This window comes from Phalacrocorax carbo, chromosome 5 (genome assembly GCF_963921805.1).
Source record: "Phalacrocorax carbo chromosome 5, bPhaCar2.1, whole genome shotgun sequence".
In the NCBI taxonomy this organism is placed as follows: domain Eukaryota; kingdom Metazoa; phylum Chordata; class Aves; order Suliformes; family Phalacrocoracidae; genus Phalacrocorax; species Phalacrocorax carbo.
This window is the reverse complement of record NC_087517.1, coordinates 34,835,886-34,857,946: the sequence shown is the minus strand read 5'-3', so window position 1 is coordinate 34,857,946 and position 22,061 is coordinate 34,835,886. Positions and strand designations below refer to the sequence as shown.

General features: G+C 41.9%; 1 protein-coding gene across 2 annotated transcripts in view; it reads right to left on the bottom strand.

The window, feature by feature from the left end:
* Window positions 1-22,061, bottom strand: part of TMEFF2 (transmembrane protein with EGF like and two follistatin like domains 2) — a 134,882-nt gene that overhangs the window by 49,377 nt on the left and 63,444 nt on the right. For both annotated transcript variants that reach the window (XM_064451983.1, XM_064451982.1), the window contains exon 5: window positions 5,896-5,992. In XM_064451983.1, coding sequence (XP_064308053.1) covers window positions 5,896-5,992 — 97 coding nt within the window. The remainder of the gene's footprint in view (window positions 1-5,895; window positions 5,993-22,061) is intronic.

Genomic DNA, 22,061 nt, shown 5'->3' with positions numbered 1-22,061 from the left:
ATTTCTTTCCACATCCCAAATGAAGGAACATGTCTGGGTTCTCTGTTCAGCGCTCACACCCCAGACAGCAGGTCTGGCTGACCAGCCCCATATGAAAACAAACACACTGGCCCTTCCTCTGAGCAGGTTTAATAATTAAAATATCATGTATGGAGAGGTAGGTGTCATCTTGCTTTTTCTAGAGTTCCTGATGTTTTGTCTTTCATTGCAAATCCTTCATTGACCAATTTCCAGTTCAAATCTTGTTGCTTGGGCTACTTTTTTACAGTATTGCTGACTCTTAGCCCACTGCATGGTATCTCTACAGTTATCTCAACATGGTGTCTCAACAGTTACACTAGAAGTCAGCTGGTTTTATTTTAAAATCTTTTGATCACAGACCATGCACCAAATGAAACATTTACAGTGAATCGGGCTAATTTCTGGGCAGACACTGGAGGTAGCTCTATTATTAGGCTGGGTCTAAGATAAGTGACAAGTGTGTAGGAGGGTGTAAGCCACTTGGCCATCTCCTACCGTGCAATGCAGAGATGGCGTGCAACAGTCCCTTTACTTTCCTCTGTAAAACCTTGCCTGGACTGTTAATAGACATGACTACTAAGCTCCACATGAAGATTTATGCAGCAGCAGCTTCACTTTGTGCCTTAGGTGTGATCTCAAGTTAAGCAGAAACGTAAGTCTTTGCAGCGTTGCTTTTTTTAATTCTGTGATTTCTGTGTTTATTTGAACTACAAGTCCGGTAAGTATGTTTAAGTGTTATACATAGCCATGAATGAAGATCTACTTTTTCTCTAAAAGAGAAAGGAAAGCAGCAGAAAACTGCAATATATCTACTGTATAATGCACGGGACATTGCAGATGTTAAAGTAGCTTGTTGTTTCTGCATCTGAAACAAGTAGGTCACACACAGTTATTATACACACTGCTGAACATGAAGCAGCCAATACCCGTGTAATGTATGTGAGTTTTCAAGCTACTTTATAGTAGTACAACATCTTGTTTGCAGATTCTCTGGTTGAGAGCAACTGATTGAAGGGGGAAGGGACCCAAAGCTGACTGACCTAATTGCTGTGTGGATTGAGAAGCTGGCAAAATCATTAGTTTCTTTTATGTTTTCTTTCTATACTATAATAAAGATAAATATTGATTGCTAGAGCAATATTGATTGTAGGGGTCACTGCTGATGGCAGCTGCATGATTTGCACAGATACCTCCCATGTTCAGCGCGGCTTATTTGCATGAGAATGCAGTTTCACCATCCTCATGTGTTGTAGACTGTTCACTTGCCTTATAGGAGCATTTATCCAAACTATATGTACCAGTGATTAGCAGTAAAATATGAAACAAAGGACTGAAACAGTTCATTTTCTTAATATGTTTTGTGTGTGTGACTGTCTGCTGTGGGTAAGTGGAGCTTATTGTCCCAGCCATGTGAAGAGAAGTGCAAGACACAAGGGACCTGCTATAATTATGCTGCAACATCACCACCTCACTTGGGAATACCACCCAAGCTGCACAGCATGCCTGAGACCAACGTGCCTTCCTCCAAGCTCCTAGCTTTGGGTCATCAGGGACACAGTGTCCCCACAGAATGGCTTCAGCACCTTCTCCTGAGCTGAACCTGCCCAATGGAATCCTTGTCCGCTTGCAAGAAATGGAAAAGGCCCCTCCAGTGTGGGCCAGGCTCGTGAGGAGGGAGGAAAGTTGCCTACCACAAGCATGGTGCCTCCGGCAGAGCATAAAGCCCTACGCTCAGCCAAGGAGGAGTCCTTGGAGTGTGTGGGACCAAGTTGTGGTAAGCAGCACGGGTATTGATGCCCTTTTTAATCACCGGTGCAAACCCCTGAGTGGCTCATTCAAGGTCAGGCACCTCCTGCCAGGGACACTGCTGCCTCTCTCCTCCACCTGCAACCTCCAGGAGGAAGGAAGGGGACAGCAGAGGAGCAATCTGTGGAGATGGCCTCCTCACCTCCTCAGACACTGCCAGGCTGCAGGGAAAGCACTCTCTCCCAAGCACATTATACATCTCTGCATCTTATAAGCTAGTCTTATAGCTAGCAAACTGCATCTTATTCTGGGCAATCCTGCACTTTGAGACTGCTGCTGGCTAACCTGCTGATATTGAAATTCAAGAAAAAACATGCATATTTAACCCCAATTCATCATTTTGATTTTGATTAACTCTACAAGTCAGAGGTTTGCAGGCTTTAATCTTGTTTTAAGAAAACACTCCTGTCTTCTCTTCTTGGTGTTTTCCAACAGGAAATTCAACAGAAGGTTTTTTCCTATTATTCATCTCTTTCCACTTACTTGGACACATTGTGGACCTCTAAAATAGCTGCCCAGTATCCATCCAGACCATGGCTTGTCCAGTGTAGAGAGCGCTCTTATTTCCTCAGTGGCCCATAAGGAGGAGATTAATACTGGAATCCAGGTTTCTGACATGGTTATGCACTGACACTAAGCCACTTTAGCCGATGAGCAGGCACTCCATTTTGTGAGTACTATTTATATACAGTGAGTGAGTATTTCATAGATGCTTTTTGGAAGATCTTAGAAATATACCACGGTTCACAATGTTACGCTTCATTCTTCATTTCCTTTTAAGTATATCTCTCGGGGTGTTATGTTGAATAGCCCTGTCTTACAAAATCAGTTACTCCTTAGCCAGATCAGAAATAAAACCCAAAGTAAGCAATACAAAATGTCTGATTTACCAATAGATTGCAATCCAGCGCTAAAGAGCACAGCCACTGCCCTGCTTTAAATATTCATGAAGCCCACTGGTGCAAAATGCATTAAAGGTGGGAATAATGCCAGTAATACACGATCCTTTTAGTGACAAGAAGCTTTCACATATTAAAGTAGCAAGATGTTAAAGACTTTCAACTGAACAGTCTTTGTTTTTAACCTAGAGAAAGGGATTCACTAATGGAATGCCAAATTGCATTCACTCTAGTGATATTAGACTGCAGAATAGGATAATAATACATGTGTGCTTTACCATGCTGTGGAAAACCTGTTATTACAGCGGGTTCATTTCTGCCTTTTCTTTGTACTTTCCAGAAAATGTTCACACACGTATCTTACCCCTTTGAGTAGCCTTCAATGTGCCAAACCCCCTCTCAGAATCCCAGGAGTCTAGCCATTAACAGATTGGTTTTACGCAAATAAAAAGATTTAAAAATAATGGTGACACAGTACAATAGCACAATTTAGCTGAGTGACAACTAGCGATGAATAACCAACAGGAAAAAAAAGAAAGAGTTAAACCAGAGACGAGGGACTGCAGACTAACAGAATGTGGCAATGCAGAATAATGTTAATTGTCGCTTTAAATCATCAGCAGCCCAACCACATCTGCTATCACACCTGTGCTCTCTTCTCTGATCCTCTCTGGCACCCTAGAAATATTAGGCGAACAGCCAACCTCGTATCTCCAGCTCTCCGTGGCCTGGCTCTACTACCAGCTTGCATTCCTCTTACCTCAAATAGATCAGGCACTGACCCTGAACCCTCAAACTGTTTCTGACTGATAGGGGACACTGCCAGCGCTGGGCTTGTCACCTTGTAACTACAGGTCCTGGGGCCGCTGGGACCCACTGACCCTGTTTGGATTTTACAAACTTCATCAGTCAGGTGAGGTAGCTAAAGGTAAAGCCTGCTTACATCTGACATTTGATCCACATAAAAACAGCGATCAAATAATAAACTGAAATTTCTTTTCCCACTTAATCTAAGGACATTTTCTGCACACCAAATCTTGGCAGGGTGAGTGGGGGAATACGTCTATCTGGTGCCAAACATGGAAATTCAATTAACGTACACTGGAAAGAGGGATCTAGGTCCCCCATACATAGTCCACTTTTATTCTAGAAATAAGAATAACAAAGAGCTAACACCCGGAAGGCTAATTTTTTAGAAAGATGTTTATCCAAGACTAATCGGGGGCAGGGACAGGAAAACAGGGCTCTGTTATGGCATATAAAGTTGTTTACTTCAAAGCAGATGTTAACAGGCTTTACATGGTCTTTGTACTTCTGGTTGGAAATCTGCTTTCCTGCCTTTTAACAGTTTCTCTGGTAGCATCCTCCTAGCAAATGCCCTTCCCTGCTTCCTGCCCCAAGAAGTGTCTTCCCCTGCAGAAAGACCGGCTGTCAGTAAAGATTGAGAACTTCAGCTCCTGCAGTCATTGCGCTGCTCCGTATAAGCCAAGTTGTTTCAAAGGGGAGGAATTAGACAGTGCGAAAGCTGCAGTGGAAACATTACTGGGGTAAGTTGGATCAGGCTGTTTTATCGAGCTATTTCTGGAAAAAAAATAAACACTGCTACTCAGTGCTTATGATTAATAATGTTATCTTATAGCTAATTTTATTCCTTGCCCCTCTCTAACTCCTGCCTTCCAATTTGGAAGTGCACTTAATTATGAAAACATGAGCACTAGACTGTGAATTTTGATATATTAATTTTACCATGGTTTTGTTTCTACAGCGTACCACCAAAACTCTCAAGGACAACCGGTCAAGAAGACAATGAAAATCCTGACACCTGGGATAATTTCCTTAAGCAAAGTCAAAATTAAGCAATTTCTTCCACACAAATCTCATTACATTGTTGCAAACCTATAACCATGATGCATCTTGCTCCTGTTTTTCAACACCACAATTTCTTTTGATGACTGGAGCCACAGCAAGGCCTCTGGGATTTGTTTACTTGGTGTTTTTTAAACACTAGAACCAGAGGGTATTAAAAGCCTGGCAAGACAAAACCAAAATGAGCACAAATGGATGACCCTATTCCTAAGCATCTTCACTGAACAGCAGAGATGTTCATAATTTAATGCGTGACCAGCAGTGCATGGATGCCTTGCCTGGATGAGGTCAGCTGCCCAACACTGGGCCCAATTGTCATGTTCACCATTCATTAATTCATTCATTGACTCCTCTTTCTGCTCAACTCCTACCATCCATGTTAGAGTTCGGATAATATTGCTTTATTGACATCTCACTGCCCAATCTCTGTATCCAACCTTTAGCTACCACCAGCCCACAGCTTCAGAAGCATCATCGAGACAACAGCTCTAAAATTTGCATGATTATTTTGTTGCCTCTTGAAATTTGTATTAATTACTTTGATAGAAATATGAGGCTTGGCATTAAGGCAGTGTTAGAAGTACAGCTCTGTCAATAGCGGCTTTTTTGATCTATTGGCTGCTTAAAAATCGCAAAGAAATTATTAGTTTAAAGATGACCTTATATATATTTGAATAGTTTCTTGGCAAAATAAATAAATAAAAAGTTCTGAGTAGATAGAATTACTTCCCTTCAGCTTATGTGGTTAAGGTTTAAAACAATGGAAAAAAAGGAATACTTTTGAAAACTCTTTCAAAAATAAAAAATAAAACAATTTCCATTGAGAAAATGTCTAAATGTACAACGTAATTATGTAAAACATTTGAGGGTTAGGTCTTCAACTCCAGCAACTAGGAAAAATCGAGACAGACTTCCCAGCGTTCCTAATGCCACACATGAATTAACATGATGATAGTACTACTGATAGTTTTTAACTGGAAAAGCTTTAGGTCAATTATTTTTCCCAATTCTATTTTTACCAAAGTATAAAGCTGTAAAACCCCAGATGGAATAACATAAGTTATAACAGCAACAAAACGGATAACTGTGTTTCTAGACTGTCTAAATTGTGCATGTTCCAAAATTATAAACCCGACTGTTTTATACATTTTTTTCAGAGTAATAATAACCACCTCAGTCATTGTTTGATGAATCTCTGGGTACAGAAAATTGAATATCTAATATTTTTAATGCTTTCTAAACCACAGTACCTTTAAATAATAAAACATTCATTAAAATAGAAGAGTAGACCAAATTACTGTACCAAACATCCTCTGCATCTTCGTCACACTCTGCCCCAAACTGGCAAATGTCACAGGTCGATGTCTCTTTTTGATTGGTTTCACCTGAGCCTTCATTGACTGTTTGATGGAAAGCAGAAGAATATACATTAGTAAAGACAGCACTGTAGCAAAGCACTTCTCTCTCTCTAGAAAAATCTATCCACTGCATCAGCTTAACGCGCTGCTCACGGAGCCGATGCCTGGCCAACAGACAGTGTTTTTGAATGGGGCCAACACAGATATTTCTATGTTGGTCTGTGATAAATTCTCTGAATTACGGAGTTACAAGAAAATCTGAAGAAAGACCCGTCTTCTTCCTTTTTCTACTTAAACAATGATCCCTTCAAGCTGCAGCTTGGGCAGGCTTCGTCGCTACCAAGCCTCACCGGTTTGCTCCCTGGGAAAATAATGGAGGTGTATGATAGCATCACATGCTGCCTTGTGTCCTTTAACAGTGAAGGCCTTAAGATGGACCCAAGGGCATGTTTTCCTTGAAAATGTTTTGAAATTACCTGCCGTGCGGTGCAATCTAGTCCATTCCAAAGGCAAAACATTATTCTCTTCAGAAGTACAGCTATAAGCCCCAAGGACTAGTTATCTCTAGCAGGAAAGATTTAGTGCTGTCCAGAGGAGGGGACGATCTCCAGCATAGGTTAAATTTGAAACCCAGGAAAGTCAACACCCTTGTCTGCAATTGTGTAAGGTTTGTAACTGGCCCTTAAGTCAAAAACATGAAGGGACTGAGGGGAAAATAAAAATATGGGTATAAGAGGACTGCAAAAAAATGTTGATGGCTGAGTACTGCAAGAGAGAAAAAGACCACTAAGGTAGGCACCAAGAAGAGGATTTGTTAAAAGATCCATAAGAAACCTCATCTACATCTATATTAAAGTATATAAGCACCTTTTGATATCTTTCAGTAGGTTCTGCTTTCTAGCAAGACACAGTACCTAGCGATATCCTTCTGCCGGTTACAGAATAATTAAATCAACCCAGACTTTAAGTATCAATCAGCTTTGACTGATGTTATCTGCATAAACAGCCTCTGCAGTGTCATCCTTTCATCCGGAGTCAGTGCTGTGGTGCAGGCTTACTGCACATTTGGGTCCAACCTACAAAGGCTGGAGGACACGCTGAAGCGTGTGGGTAGCCCCACTGACCCACCTGATGTCGTGCATCCACTCCACTAGACCCCGTTACCTTGGGTGTTACTGGAGGCTCTTGGTTTGGAGTGCTCTGACTTGGAATATGATGCTTTTGTTATTTACTCAAGAAAGAGAGTCCCAAGCTTTCACAAAAGCTGTTGGAGGAGAAAGGGCTTTTGCCCCTAAGAGAGAAAGTGTGACCCCACTGCCTGCTTTCTTACCCTGGACAAGTTATTTAACCTCTGTCCTGTTTCCTACTGTGTAAAATGGGAATAAAACCACTTTCTACTAACAAAGAATATGGAAACAAGTTTATTAAAGATTGTGATATGCTTAGATACTACAGTGATATAGACCACAGAAGTAGCTAAGGTAGATGTTTTGTACCAGAAGCTTTTCCCTGAGGCTTAATATAGTAAAAGACAGTGTTGATATCTTTAGGTATGAGCTATGCTGCAGCAATTTCTTATCAGTCTTGCTTGAATTTAAACTATATTAAAAAGAAACAAATTTACCATGATGAGCATTTTGATGATCCTAAAAGGAAAAAAAGAGGGGTTGGCCGTCTTTGTAGAACTTTGCTTACCTTTATATCCACAAAGTTCATGTACAAAGAACCAAAGGGGAAACTCAGAGAACAGTCTAGATTTTTGTTCTACTTCATTGTCAAGTTTTCTAGGAAGGGTCTGCGCTGTGGTTTTTCTGTTTCCTTAAATGACCAAGGAACTCTTTACGCTCATATAAGAGCCAACATACAAAGGTGGACAGGGTGTCCAAGGGCCGTGTCCTCACACCATTAGTGTCTCCATGTGCCACATGTATGATCCTGACCCAACAGCACCGGAAGGCTCATGTTGCTGTACAGCTCCTTCCCACTTCTCTGCAGCTACATCCAGGCCTGGGTTTTTTACTGAATTTCATTTATATTTTAAATTTAGAAATCTTTTTCCCTGAGATGATGACTTTGACAGCCAATCTTGGCAGGGAATTTCCAGTGGTTAAGATATTAGACAGGACACAGGATCTGGATTTATCAAGTCACGCTGCTTTGCTGTGCCACAGTTTTACCATCTGTGACAGGGGAACAGAATATTTGGCAGATACTTTGGGAGCTGTAATGAATGGCTGTATGCAAAGTACAACAGGAGATATGGGCAGAAGACTTCTTACGACAGCTGAGCACTCCTCACCTACCAGGAATACAACAATTGCTCCAGTTCAGGAGGGCGAAAACATGTTTTTTATGGAAAAGAGCTATCTTTTTCTTTATTTTACTATTCTGCAAATAATTTCCCTGTATTTCCTTGTAATTAAAAACACATGCCCTGTTTTTTCCCCTCCTTTTCCTGTTTCTATTTAGAACTGTCAAGCAGGTGTGGTTTGACCAGGGACTTCACATGGTTCCACATCACAAGCTGAGTAAAACAACTACTTAAGTCATTCAAGGAAGGCACTTGAAAGATTGAGCATTCTGAAGAGAACTGACTGATTTAGAGAGGAACATCCTTATTAAGGCACAATGCAGTTCTTAATTTCTACTAGAAAATAATAGGTCACTCCTTCATATTTGTCTGAAGAAGCTCTGCATCCAGCGTTCCACAATGAATGTGCACACTGTCATTAAATGTCCAAACATGCCATGGCCTTGATTAAAAGAGACAGCTGTTTATCTCTCTCTCTTTCTTCATCTGTTTTCAGTAACCACAGACAATATTATTCTTTACATTTCCTTAAGGTGTGTTTTCTTTCCCTGCACAAACATAGACACTGGCATGTGTACCCACACCCAGGACTGACACATGCAGGGGCTTGTTTTCTCCATGCTGTGCAGATAAGTGCTTTGATAAACCTGGACATCTTAGAAAGAGTTGTTTTCCCGATATTTCCTGCTGCTTTTTAGCTTGAAGACTAGTGGATGCTAATTTTCTAAGGTGACTCTTTTTCCTTTTTTTTTTTTCTCGCTGTACTTTCTGATTTGCACTTGCTTTCATATCTCAACTGAAAAAAAAAAGTTAGCAAAAACAATCTAGTTTCTGAATTCCTCTTCTAAAAATAAAAGGAGTATGATTCTCTTTGTCTCATGCACATTGTGTAGTTCTCATGTTAGCAACTGTTGAGGTTTAATACCAAGACTCTAGGAACATAGTAAGGCTTCAGGGCAGCTAATCGCTGAGGCCCATTGCTTATTACTCACAAAACTGAGAAATGTTAAGCTGCAAGTTCCTATTTGTATTAGCAAGATTAGCAACTTCCAGAGTTCAAGGAAAAGTGCTAACATGGGTTAGAAGGTCACTAATATTATCTGAAAGTCACTTCAGAGACTATCTCAATCTCCTAAGCAATATAAATTCTTTGGCTGGGAAGGCACTATACACAATTTACAGAGTCAATGGACTGTGGTAACCACAACAGCTCCTGTTTTAATCATTTGGTCCTTTTCTGGCGTTCTCACTGCACTTAGATCAGATAGTTGTGATTTTAAGAATATCTGTATTGCCTGCAAGTCCCACAAGTAAGAAACCATCTGGAGACATTTTACTTTGTTTCCATATCAGAAAAAACTGACTGAAAGTACCATCAGTAGATTGGTCTGACTCTGCGCTTACCTCCTGCAATATCAGGAGAAAACTAAAAGCCCCAAACTGTCCTGCTGCTGTAGACACCTCCTTACACTTCAATCGCTTTGAGTTAAGAGTCTTCTGTAGGTGCTACAATCCCAAGAAATCATGCTATGGCTTTATTCACACAGCTTCCCATGCTCTACTGAGAGTTGATGACTAGTGGTTTAGCTGTTTTAGCAAATGGACACCAAAATCTCTGTGCTTGAGCCTCTGGATAACTTGCTCAGTGTCCTCCAAAGATGCTTGACAAGTGTCAAAAAACAGGATGGAATAAAATCTTTGCAATTTCCAGAAAAGCAGCTCCAATGGGATGGTTAGGAGTATGCACAGCAGCTCATAGTCTTGATCTCCTATACAAAGCGTCACCTATTTCCTAAGTGACACAAGGGACGTGCACATAACTTGCCTGATGGACCATACTGTGAGGAGTAAATGGAAGTGAAAAGAGGAGCTGGTGAGCCATGAGGGACAGAGGGAATTAGGTGGCAATACCGGCTAAACACCAATGTCTCAATCTCTCTTTGCTAACACACCTCTGAAGGCAACAGGGCGAACTCTGGAGAGTCTCAGTTCAGTTTTCATGTGGCTTTGTAGGACTACTAACGCTATTATAATAATCCTTATTCAATATATTCTAACTATACTGGAGAACACAACAAAGAAACAGCATAAACCATCATTACCACACACTTGAATATAGAAAAATATGACTATAATGATTTGTTATGAATGGTTTTTGTATTAAGCAGTCTGCCTTTGATGTGATCACATGCATGCTCATCGCAATGCCTGATCCTGACTTGACTCCTCACGGTGGGACATCTTTGCTGTTGTTGAAAGAACAACTTCAAACAAAGCTTGCTCTAGCTCATCCTGACAGAATATTGACTTGTTTTTAGCTATAAAATCTAGGTAATAATGAAAATCATGTGGATATGAGCGTTGGTGGCCATTTTTTTTTTGTTTTGGAATGAAAGACAACGTGCAAACTAAAATGTGGAGGAGGAGGAGAAGAATGGCCTTCAGAGCAGCTGAGGTGATCTCGACACATGCTTCAGTCCTAAAAGGGCGGCTCTGGGCAGGTGACAAGGCAAGTGGACTAAGTGAGAAAGCTCTGACAAACCAGGGCAGAGAAACCAGCAGAATTTACTAAATGTGTTAGAACAAACACTACGTGCACCTCTACCAAATGGCTAAAAACACCTCACAAACTTGACCAATAAAAGCCCAGATGCTGCAAGCAACTCCACTCTAATCAATAAGTCTTTTTTCCTGAAAGCATTAGCTCAGTCAAAACCTGCAAAGTGAGAAAAATGAAGGGTGTGAAGCAGGGGGTCGACTCACGAATGACTCTGCTCTCGAAGTCTGGCAGAGGCTCAGAACGGCATTATGGTCAAAATGAAAAGAAAATGGCCTACCGTATGGGTAATAAATCCACACTCTGACATGCCTTGTTCTGCTATACTCCTGCCGTCTGGCTGCATCTCAATAAATACAAATTTGTTCGCGCTCTCACACACAAACACGCTGGGGAAATTACTTATCACATGAGAAAACAGTGTATCTACCCAGCTCAGGATCCAACTCAGAACTTCTTAAGGAGACCTGAAATATTTTCTTTCATGCCAGTGGGCCTTTGATTGGTTTCTCCATACCGCCAAGGGTCAGTCCTTGAAACCACCTCTACAGTATTAATGGGCAGGTTATTTAAACAGCGCCATGGTTGTGCCATACCTGAGCTGGCTGCCCAGGAAACCAGACCACCTTTCCCAGTATTTCTACTGCTTCAGGTCTCGTCTTGGATACCTCCATGTTATCATTCTCAGCCAAGTGCTGGAAAAGGTTAACAGGATGACTTCAGAGTGATGCAAATACCTAACAGGGTTTTGGGGAAGAAACTAGATGTATCCAGCCAGCACAGACTGCTGATAAAATGTGTTCTTATCTTCTCGCTAAAGACCATGTAGATACAGCCTGGCACTGCTTTGATGCCAGTCAGACTCAATTTGCAGTGTTTGCAGTCATATTTCTGCTGTGACTCTCAGGTTATATTTTTTCTTAAAATCACAGCCAGTGGATTATCTCCATGTATAAGGATCTCAGTTTCTATGTATATTTGTTTTGAAAGGTAGGTCTAAGTTTGAGGGCTGTTGAGGAAAAGCTTATGAGTATAATAAATACCAGAAACTACCTAGTTTATAATTTAAAAAAAAAAAAGTTATTTTTGTAGGGCTGATTCATGATTTTTCAGTCCTGTGCAATGCTGAGTTTATGTTGGACAGGAAAGAAGCACTCCTGAAACAGCTCACTCTTCTGCAAGGCCCTGTGCTGAGCTCACCTGCACCTTGTGCTGGAGGCTCTAATTCTGCCCTGGTTACAGTCTAATTAGTTGAAGAAAACAGTGTCTGGGAAGTGCCAGAAATATCTAGTATAAAAATTTTTCCACATTATTACTAAGTGCTGCTGCTGTCTTTAGTTCTGTCTTTATTTTTTACCACCTGTCTTGTTTCTCTGTCATTCCTTCCTTCCTATTCTCTTTTGGCATATTTCCTTTCCCCACTGCCCCCAATTTTTCAGTTGCAATTACCCTAACACAGGGCCCAGCACGGAGCAGCCCTGCCAGCTCTGCAAATGAGGTGCTACTGCTGTGAGGAGAGAGCCATGGGCCCGTACAAAGCCACGTGCCTCTCACTTCGCACAGCTCAACGTCTTAGAAGCCTTAGAAGCCTTCTCCAGCTGTCATCCAGTCTGGGGGCCTGGAGGCCTCCCCTGGCAAGATACATAGCCTTTACACCCTCTGAACCTCATTTATCATGGCTAAAAGTAGATGGGATGGGAATGGTTTCACAGGAACAGCATTGCTTCTCTGCATCTATACGACTGCAGCTCTCTCCTTTCAGTGGGCGCAACTGGAGGTCTCCAAGAACATCCAGGTCTGAAGTCAGGACATGACCTCCTGCAGACCTCTGTAAGGACTTGCCTGTATTTGTACAACTGTAGCCAGGAGGGAATGGATTCAATTCTTACTCAAAGTTTATTTATTCTAAATGAAACACCATTTGCTTGTTTCAGTCTCATGCATACCCCTGCTGCTCCCACAGTGCATTTGATAAAAAATTAAACACGATTAGTCGAGGCCAGTTTCTTCTAGCAGATATCTCTAATGGCATTTCAAAAGGAATGGCTCATTGAATAAAACCCTATTGTAAGCTTTGTGAATGCTGACATGGAACAGCTGTGATTATTGCACTCTTGTGTGGTCCCCCTACAAAATCTGACGTTTGCCTGGTGTACATGGGATGCCAACACTGCAGATTTATGAAGGTATACGATGACCAGCATTGACAGCATTTGCCAGCTTGAGGAAGAGGAGGCTCATTTAAATTTTGCCAAGAGCTTCCCCTTATAAGCAGCTTTGAGTAAAAAGCCAAATAGCATGTGGGGACTATTAATCTCTGCCTTGCATTAATTTAATTTTAAAGAGAAATCACTTCCTTGCAGGAGAATTTTCAAGGAATAGATACAGCTTTTTGTGAAAACATGCCTGCGATGCTGCCAAAGCTTTCGTGGCATCAGTCCCTGCTCTCATGTATTTCAATATGTCCAACAGCGCAAACAAAACAACCAAGTGGACATGCCCACAGCTGGATGGATGCAATGCGACGGGTCGCCAATCAACGCCATTATTAAAGAGCCTGGAAGGGGATTACTGTAGTCCTAATTGGAAGGACCAGAGGATTTTTCAGGATGAAGGAGAAATAGAAGACGACTATGTCTGATTCCTCCCTCAGGTTGACTTGCCTGACCACACAGATCATTAAACCTCAGCTCTGTGTCAAGGGAGAAGGGAAGCTGCAGCCCAGGAAAGCTCCCATTATCGTAACACTTTTCTTATTTGTCAGAAAATCAGCCATCAAAGGTTACTCGGGGAGAGACAAGTGTGAGCTGCTTGTGGCCAGCTGGCCCTATGTGCCAGAAGGGGGGGGAGCAGGCCAGGCTTGAAATGCTCTTCATCCGTTCTGTGGACTGCCAAACACCCTCTCCCTGCAGACCTGCAAAGAGCCCTGGTATCTTTGGGCTCTGTTGAAAAGCAGAGACTGGTTCTGGCCCTTCCTCTTCCTCTTGTATGTCTAAGGAGAAGCTGCATCCTATACTGCCTGAAGCAGGAGCTTACTGCTGGATACCTTTATGCCTGCTGCACTAAACACATGATACAAAGATAATCCAATGGATGCAACATATGGACTATATACATGCTGTAACACTGCACTTACAGCAAATTCTACCGAGCAAATACTGCATTAGGTATAGGTTCAGTTGGAAGAATATGAGTCAGCAGGGGAAGGTGCTACAGTTGGATGTAAACCACAGAAATTAGCTATCTGTGCTTTCCCTGAACTCTGCCAAGAATTCACATCCCACCTGAGGTTCTAAACACTTTTATTTTTCTAGGCAGAGAGGAACCTGGATCACTGAATTTAGAGAAATTCAGTGGAAAAAATAAGGAAGGATCCAACCCATGGTTTCACAAAGCCTATAATAAGGAAGTACCAAATGGGTGATGTGGCTTTGAAGGGCTTTCTGCACTGAAAGGGTGCTTTTGCCAGCTTCCTACCTGGTGGAAAGATTAACAGAAGACTTGACTGTGAACCCTTACAGCTACTCATCTTCCAAGAAACAGAATGAAAGGAATGAAGATAAAACCTGAAAGAGCTGTCTAGCATCCACTTGGTGACTACTTCAGTTTTAAGGTCTTTGTCACTTTGCTGTTGATTTAAGTCTGTGTATCCTTTTGAATATTAGTATGGCTAGCAAGATAGCAACATCATACATAAAAATGTTCTTTATTCCAGAACAGATGAAACTCCCAGTGGTAAAAGAAGATTTAGGTATCTCTGAAGATTTCTTATCGCTGTGCAACATAACTCTCTAATGGTTCAGTGCCTTGGAGGGTCATCTGAGATCACCTATCACATAAATCAAATAGGTGGCAGGCTACAAGAGTGGAAGCCTATAGCAATTTCATGTCTTTGCTCGCAGACATCAAATCTATCTTTTAGGCAGACTATAGAGGAGATAATATGCCACTCCATTTAAGCCACTGAAGAAAGCCAAATCTGGGTATTAACCAATTTTAGGAAGCTGCTCCTAGTCTTGACTGCACCACAATTATCTTGGGAAATGACTGGTTTTAAATCCTAAAATGTGGACTGGTCCTGGTTCTAATTTACACTAAGGCTTCTGTAAATCACTCTGGCAATGGAAGGGAATGTCAGAGCGAGTGAAAGTCTAATTTACTTTATGTCCCATTTACATAATCAGGGTGGTGTAAAGTGGCTCTACTGTAAAAATGACTTGGGTCTACCTTTCACTGAATGCAACAAGAGGAGCATAATTTTCTTCTCCCATTCTGCTTTTCTTCCGTGCTTTACCCCTTTCTGTTTATTTCTGTGGTGCTAATGCAGGTTACGCTCACGTAACTGAGAGTATGTACAGCCCTGGAGCTCAGAAGTTGAGAAGAGACATGCCAACCTCATGCACTGCGATGGGTTCTCAGAAGGAGGCAGCTTAGTCAGGTGCCAAAACTGGCAGTCAAAAACCATGTTCAGCCAGGGTGTACCCTTGTGGTTGGGAGCCACAACAGATGACTCCTTATCTGCCTCTTCCTCCACCAGCTCAGTGGTCAGTCTGTATGCAAAGGGCAATCCCCAATCCCCCTTCACAGCTCCTGCCCCAGAATAATTTGATATTTCCACAGTAGCACTCCTTGGTCTGCAATTGTCACCACTCAGCAGATCCTCTAAACTTGCTAACCAGCGCTCATTCCTGTGTTTGCTTCTTTCTCTATAAGTGAGAACTTCCATTTAAAGAAAAAAGAAAATCCAGTTCAGAGCTAGTTTTAAAAATACCCCTCCTGACATGGGTGGAGGAATTTGGGCCTTCCCAAGCCTGTTGCTAGGCTGGCCTTGGGCCGCTGCTGTAGCTCAGGGTGCACAGGAGTGCAGGCACCTAAGGAATTTGGCTAGAAGATGAGGGCAACCGCAAAGTTTCCAAGTCCTGCAGGAGGAGATACAATAGTTGAACCATGTTTTCCCTTTTTATTTCCGTTATTAGTGGGAAGTTGAGGCACTGTGTGAGCTGCACCATTACTGGCTTATTGTACTCTTTGGTTTATGTCTTATGTGGTGGAATAGTCATGTCTACAGTACAAAACCCATGACAAACATTGGCAGCACTGTTGATAGCCTTAGCAGAAAGGCAAGGAAGTTAACGACTAAAACAGCTGCTCCTGGAAGGGTGGCAAAGATTTAGGAGAAGGAGCCTCCATGGGCCAGGTCTGTGGATAAAATAGGGATCTATTTTTGTGCCCTCACCCAGAATTTATGTGACTGTGTAGGGACAAACCTCCCAGACCTCCACTAACAGGACAAACAGGTTGAGTGTGACACACCAAACTCAGCCTTGATACGAGCAGTGGAGAAGCATGGATTTGAATCCATTTATACCAGAACGATGTTGCCCTTCTGAGTATAATTTTACAGATGTGTTTATGATATAGGGGGAGCCATATGGCATGAAAGGTTTAAACATTTAATCTCACTTAGCTTCAATACACTGCATATACAAAAAATTGGAAGCCCAGCAGGAAAATGCCAGATTTCATTCTCACTTAGTCGTGATTAACCTTCATGAGCTCGCTCACGAGTTTTGTCACCTACGAAGTCAGTCAGGGCAGGCAGTGAGAGCCCTGACTTTCTGCTCTGGCCGAGGCACCGCAGCCCCTGAGCTCAAGCTATCCAAGGGCTGTGCTGCCCAAAATGTGGACCTCTCCCAGCTGAACAGCAGCACACCCTGTTTCATAACTTCCCCTGCGTATGGAAAGTGTAGAAGGGACTATAGGGAGTGAGTGACCTGGAGGGACACCGCCCCTTCTCCTCTTGCAACTGCACTTCTTTGCATGGCTCAGGTGGGTCAAGTTTAGAGCAGCCGTACGCTGGCAGATGGATGGAAAGCAAATAGCTGATATGTATCTCACTTTGCAAATATGCTCTTTCTCATTAATATTGATTCCCACACACAAACACTTTAGCTATATTCACTGATTGCATTACCATTGCAGAAGTGTAATTAACAAATTAAAAGGGAGGGTTGTGATTCAGTTTAATTTGGGGAAAATCTTAAAAAAAAAAAAGTCTGATGTTTGAGGATCATTCCCCTCTGCTATTCATTCTAACATGTTGGACATGCTCTAAGAAAAATGCTTTCATCAAAATAAACATGTCCCGAGTATGCTGCAGTACTGGCATGCATGGGTACTTGAAGCATCGATGAGACAAAAAAACAAACAAATGAAAGAAATCTCGACACATGCTAAACAAGATACGAGATTGCAAATGAAGGTGTATCATCATGGAGAGAGGAAGAGAGAAAATGCCAGCTGGAAGCTGCTCAGGCTGATCTGAGACTGCCAGTTTGTTCACAAAAACTTATGAAAAGCAACACAGAACACGCACGCCATCAACCCAGGTGAAAGCCAATGCCACAAATATTTGTGGAAAGAGGGAAGGTAGAAAATGTCCCATACTTGCATGATAAAATAAACCAGCTCTGCTAAGTAAATCAATGTTTGCAAGAGCAGTAAAAACTCCTGAGCCAAAGTTTGACTGCTTTTCTCTCCAAAAACCAATTGAGCACACCTGGAAGAATGGCTGCAAAATGATATCTACTTCCCCTCCCATCTCCTATGAAAAACACCTTTCAGGTGATCTAATATTATGAGAAACCATAATCATTAAGGATTGATCATGCTAATATAATTTTCTGGATGGCTTATTAACCTACTAAGACATGTTTTTCTCTACTTCCCTTCATTAGTGACAGCAATAATTAGGTAAGGACAGAGTAGAAAAATTGATCATATGCTACTGCCAAAGGGGACAGAGAATGTATCATGGACATTTAGCGTAATGTTCTCCAAACTCAAGATGCATTAATTATATTTAGTAACACAGCTATTTTCTGCCTTTGATAGAAGGAATCCATTAATGTAGATATTGTATAACAGAAGCTTATTTTTCTCCTATTCCAAAATGGAATTTTCTTTTTTCTTTAAAGTTTATAGTGCAAAATGAGATGAGACAAGAAAACACCACAGTCTCAAGTATCTGCCGATACTACGTCCTTTTCTTATTTCAGTCTTGACTACCAGTCTCCTCATCAAAGCGATGTTTTAAAAGCAGAGCGGCTGCAGAGCTCTGGCTAGGAAGCAAAGTGAGTTATACCGTCACCTCCCGGACAATAATCCCCAGAGACACTTCCCTCATGATTCTGGGTCAGCTTCAGACAGCCTTGCCGCTGCCTGCCACCCTTGGTCACCAGAACAAAGCATCTGTAGCTTACGCTTAGGCAGCACTACTCAGAATATGCATATACTTACATATACAAATTTTATAAATTTACAGAGGTGACTGCATAGCAGCTGCACTCTGAGCCCACGTTAAGGTCCCGTTTCCCTGCCTGTAGTATCAACAGCAGAAGCACTGCCAGCATGCAGGCTGGGGGATGAAGGAGCAGCCATCTGAAGCGTCGGTGCCTGTGTGCTGCCCCTTGCCTTCCCGACCTGCGACCCCAGTGCCACGGCCCCAAACCCCACAGCACCCGCCCTGACCCTTGAAAGAGAAACTGCCAGTTAAGTGATCAGCCCGGTCACAGCTGTGATGTGTGGAGATAGGGATCGGTGTCAACCCATGATGGGGGCTGCCGGCTCGACCTCACAGCTCCGCAAGACCTGCAGCATTAACTTTCCTGCACCACCCTGCTAGTGCAGGGAGCGTGGGTAAGTGTGAGCTCGACAAAGGGATCGCAGCGCTGATGAGTTTTTACGTATTTTTTTAAAATGCCAGAGATTGGCTTTCCCTGAGCTCTCCCCCTATGTGAGCAGTAGGCAGCTTTCTGTAGATAAAAGCATTACAGCAAGCTGAAAAGAGTTGACATTACAAACTTGGCACTCCGATGGCGTGCTGCACAAACAGGGAAAGGGAGGATCTGCCAAAGCGAGAGCCAGAGATAATATGAAAAGCATAAACCCAACATATTGACCTTATTTAAGTCCAAACAGCATAACACTAGGATACTTAATGCAAAAAATATCAAAAACATTCTTTATTCCACACACACGAATGTTTTCTTTAAATATGCAATTCACTTGATATCTGCAATCCCCCCTCTTCAGATGCAAAATCCAAAATAATGATTATATCAGTCATTGCTTAATACACCCAACTGTGGCCCTGATTTTCATGCATGAATGGTCATTTACATATCATTACCCATCGTGCCATCCACTCAGATTTTTCTTTCTAAATAGAGTAATACATTTAAAGTTGTCATTTTAAAACAAAAATGCTTAAAAGGGGACTTCCATTTCTCGGTATCTTAGCGGCTTATCTCTGTGCTCTTAGCGGCTAATAGACCAGAATATTAAAATGGAAAATTCTCAGTGTGTGTGACAACTGCCACAGTGAGAAGATCTTAGAGAAGAGGCAATTATCAAGGGATTTTTCTCAACTTTGGAAACACAGATAAATATGAACAGAAAAGCCGAAGCAAGCCAACCAGAAGCAAAACAGTAATTATAGTGCGTTCTTCTGTTTTCCTAACAGAAGTCCTTGTTGGGGCCAAACCTAGTTACATATTAGGGAAATCACTGTGGACATGAAGTGCAGTTAGAAGCTTTGCATGAATAAATTACAATTTTTCAATTAATATTGCCCATGCCCACAATACAGGAAGGATTTTTTTTTCCCCTCCTCCTGCTACTTTTAAAGTAATTTTCTGCTATGTTTAATTAGGAAATTTCTCTACAGAAGGGAATGTGATAGAAGATTAATTCTCTATTTCCTCACCCACTGTGTCAGTAGACTCAAGTGGACACTATAAACCCCAGTTAAATACGACGAGGATGATCAAGCATGGAGCTCCTTTCAAGAGGTCGTGTCCGCAGACTGTAGATCTCATTTCAAAACAATAGAAATGAGTTAGAAAATGGTATCTCTCTGTGGCGCAGCACCACAGAGGAACGATTACAAGTGCTTCATGGTGCGAGGGTTCACCATGCCGGCTGAGAAGGTTTGCTATCACGGCTAATGATACCGAATGCTGCCGAGTGAGAAATAGCATTTCCACAACCACTGATGCTTTGGGTCTTTTTCTCCTGTTTACCACTAATAATTATTCCTCTAGAAGTTACATCCTATTTTACATTTTTATGACAAGTATGAAACAGCAATTAAACAATAAATAATGAAATGTTCGCTGGTGGGCAATATAGTAAAGGGTGGGTTGTTTGTTTTTTTTTAAGGAAATAGGCAAAGGGCGCAAACTGTATTTGTTTTTATTGAACAATGAAGGGAAAGAGCTATTTACCCTCAGGACGTAAAATCCTATGAATGGTCTATTGCTGCCAATACTGAGTAAATATCAGGTTAATGCTTTTTAAAATTGAAATCCAAGACAGAGTAAGAACAATTATTCAGGGAAAACTCGGACTTACAAGATACTGGAACATGTAAGATGCTATCCTTTGACAGAGAGGGTAAGCAATTTTCTCAGAAGTTTTATTAATGGAGTGGCTGAACATCAAAACAGGAAAAAGCAGGAATGTTTTAGAGGAGGAAACGCAGACATGTAGCCTAGTAGAGACCGAGAGCCTTGCTCATTGATTAACTAGGACCAGATTGTTTTAATACAATAGAAGTTATCCGTACATATCACCTGGGGATAGGAAAGGACCTAACAGGACAACTGGCAGAAAAAATGTGTGATGCAGAGGAAACTTCACTCCCAATTTTATTCTTGGCTTAAAAAAATAAATCAACTTTTTGGCTAGTCCAATGCCTATTTATTGGCACACACACTTCCCCCCCCCCCATTTTGACATGTTTGTATGACTTATCCCACTCTGCTAGATGCTGCTCTGGCTTCACATAGAAAAATGCTCCAGCAGAGCGTTTCAGAAGGGGTAGCCACCTTCGCAGAGTTCAAGGGAGAGCTGCAAGGATGACATGATTAAGAAAACACGACTTCTGCGGTGAGCTTAGCAGAACGGAAGTTTTTTACTTTGGAAAATAGAATATTGAAAAGAGAGTAGTCATCTGATATAAAAAGGAATGTTAAAAAGGATGCTATAAAAAGAAGCATAATCAATTGTTCTCCACATCCACTATTTCTGAGACAAGAAATAATTGATATGATTTACAGCAAAGGAGATTTAAGTTAGATATTAGGATTTTTTTCACTTCCCAACTTCTAAGAATTACCATGCGCTGGAACAGGCTGTACCAGAATGAAGCAGGGGTGCTCAGAAACGGCTTCTGCAGCCAGTCCGTGCAAATCTCAGCAACGGACAGACTAACTATAGTTGTTCTCATCAGACTTGAGAAGGATGGATGAGAAGACCAGTTGAAGCTGCTTCCAGAACTGTGTATCTACAACTATATCATCCCTTTTCTGCAGGTTAGGCAATGGCTGGGCTCCGTACTATGCATGACTCAATCTTTACTTGTACAAATTCCCACTGAAATCGTGGGGCTTTGTTTGCTGACGTAATTAAAATGTCTTCATGTTAGCTGGGTGTGTGATGGCTGCTCACATATGGGGCCAGTATATATTTTTGCAGAATCTCTAAAAGATCCTGACTCCTGCAAATTTGGAGGATTTGGTTATACCTAGGACCTTGTGGACAAGACTTCAGCACTTCCTATCCTGAAAAGATAGGGGAGCCAACCGCATCTTCTTCCTCCCTCAGGAGAGAAGTTTCAATTTTTAGACATGGTGGTTTGAAACTATCTGTTCCAGTTGACCAAGTTTTTGTTCCATTACAATAAAGTACCTTTTAGAGAAAAGGCATAGATCTCCTTAAAGGGCAAACATTTTAAAAAGTCTTGTTAAATGGGTTGCAAAGTCTATGTTAATACAGAAATACAGGTAATGCACTGCATTTCCCAGGGCAGTCAGCAATGAGTTTCCAGTGTTATCACTCAACTTTTACGTAGGTAAAACTGCTCAGGGTGCGGATCCTGCTCAGCAGCCTGCCACCCTCATGCCAAATTGATGCTACCCATCACGGACCCTGCAGTGGCTGCACACCTGATGCAAAGGGAGGGCAGAAGGTGGTGGAGGGAATAAAGCTCCTTATGCCAACCTCAAAGCTGTGGATGGCAAAGCTGGGTGTCTTGAAGAGTTCTACTTTCAACTAGGGCAGGCTGTGACTACCTGAATGTGTGTCAGGAGCCTCAGTGAGAGTCATGGGGCACAGAGGGCTTGCAGCCACCTTTGTTCTGCATCCCTTGGAGCTGCACTTCCCGTGCTGCATCTGCCAGA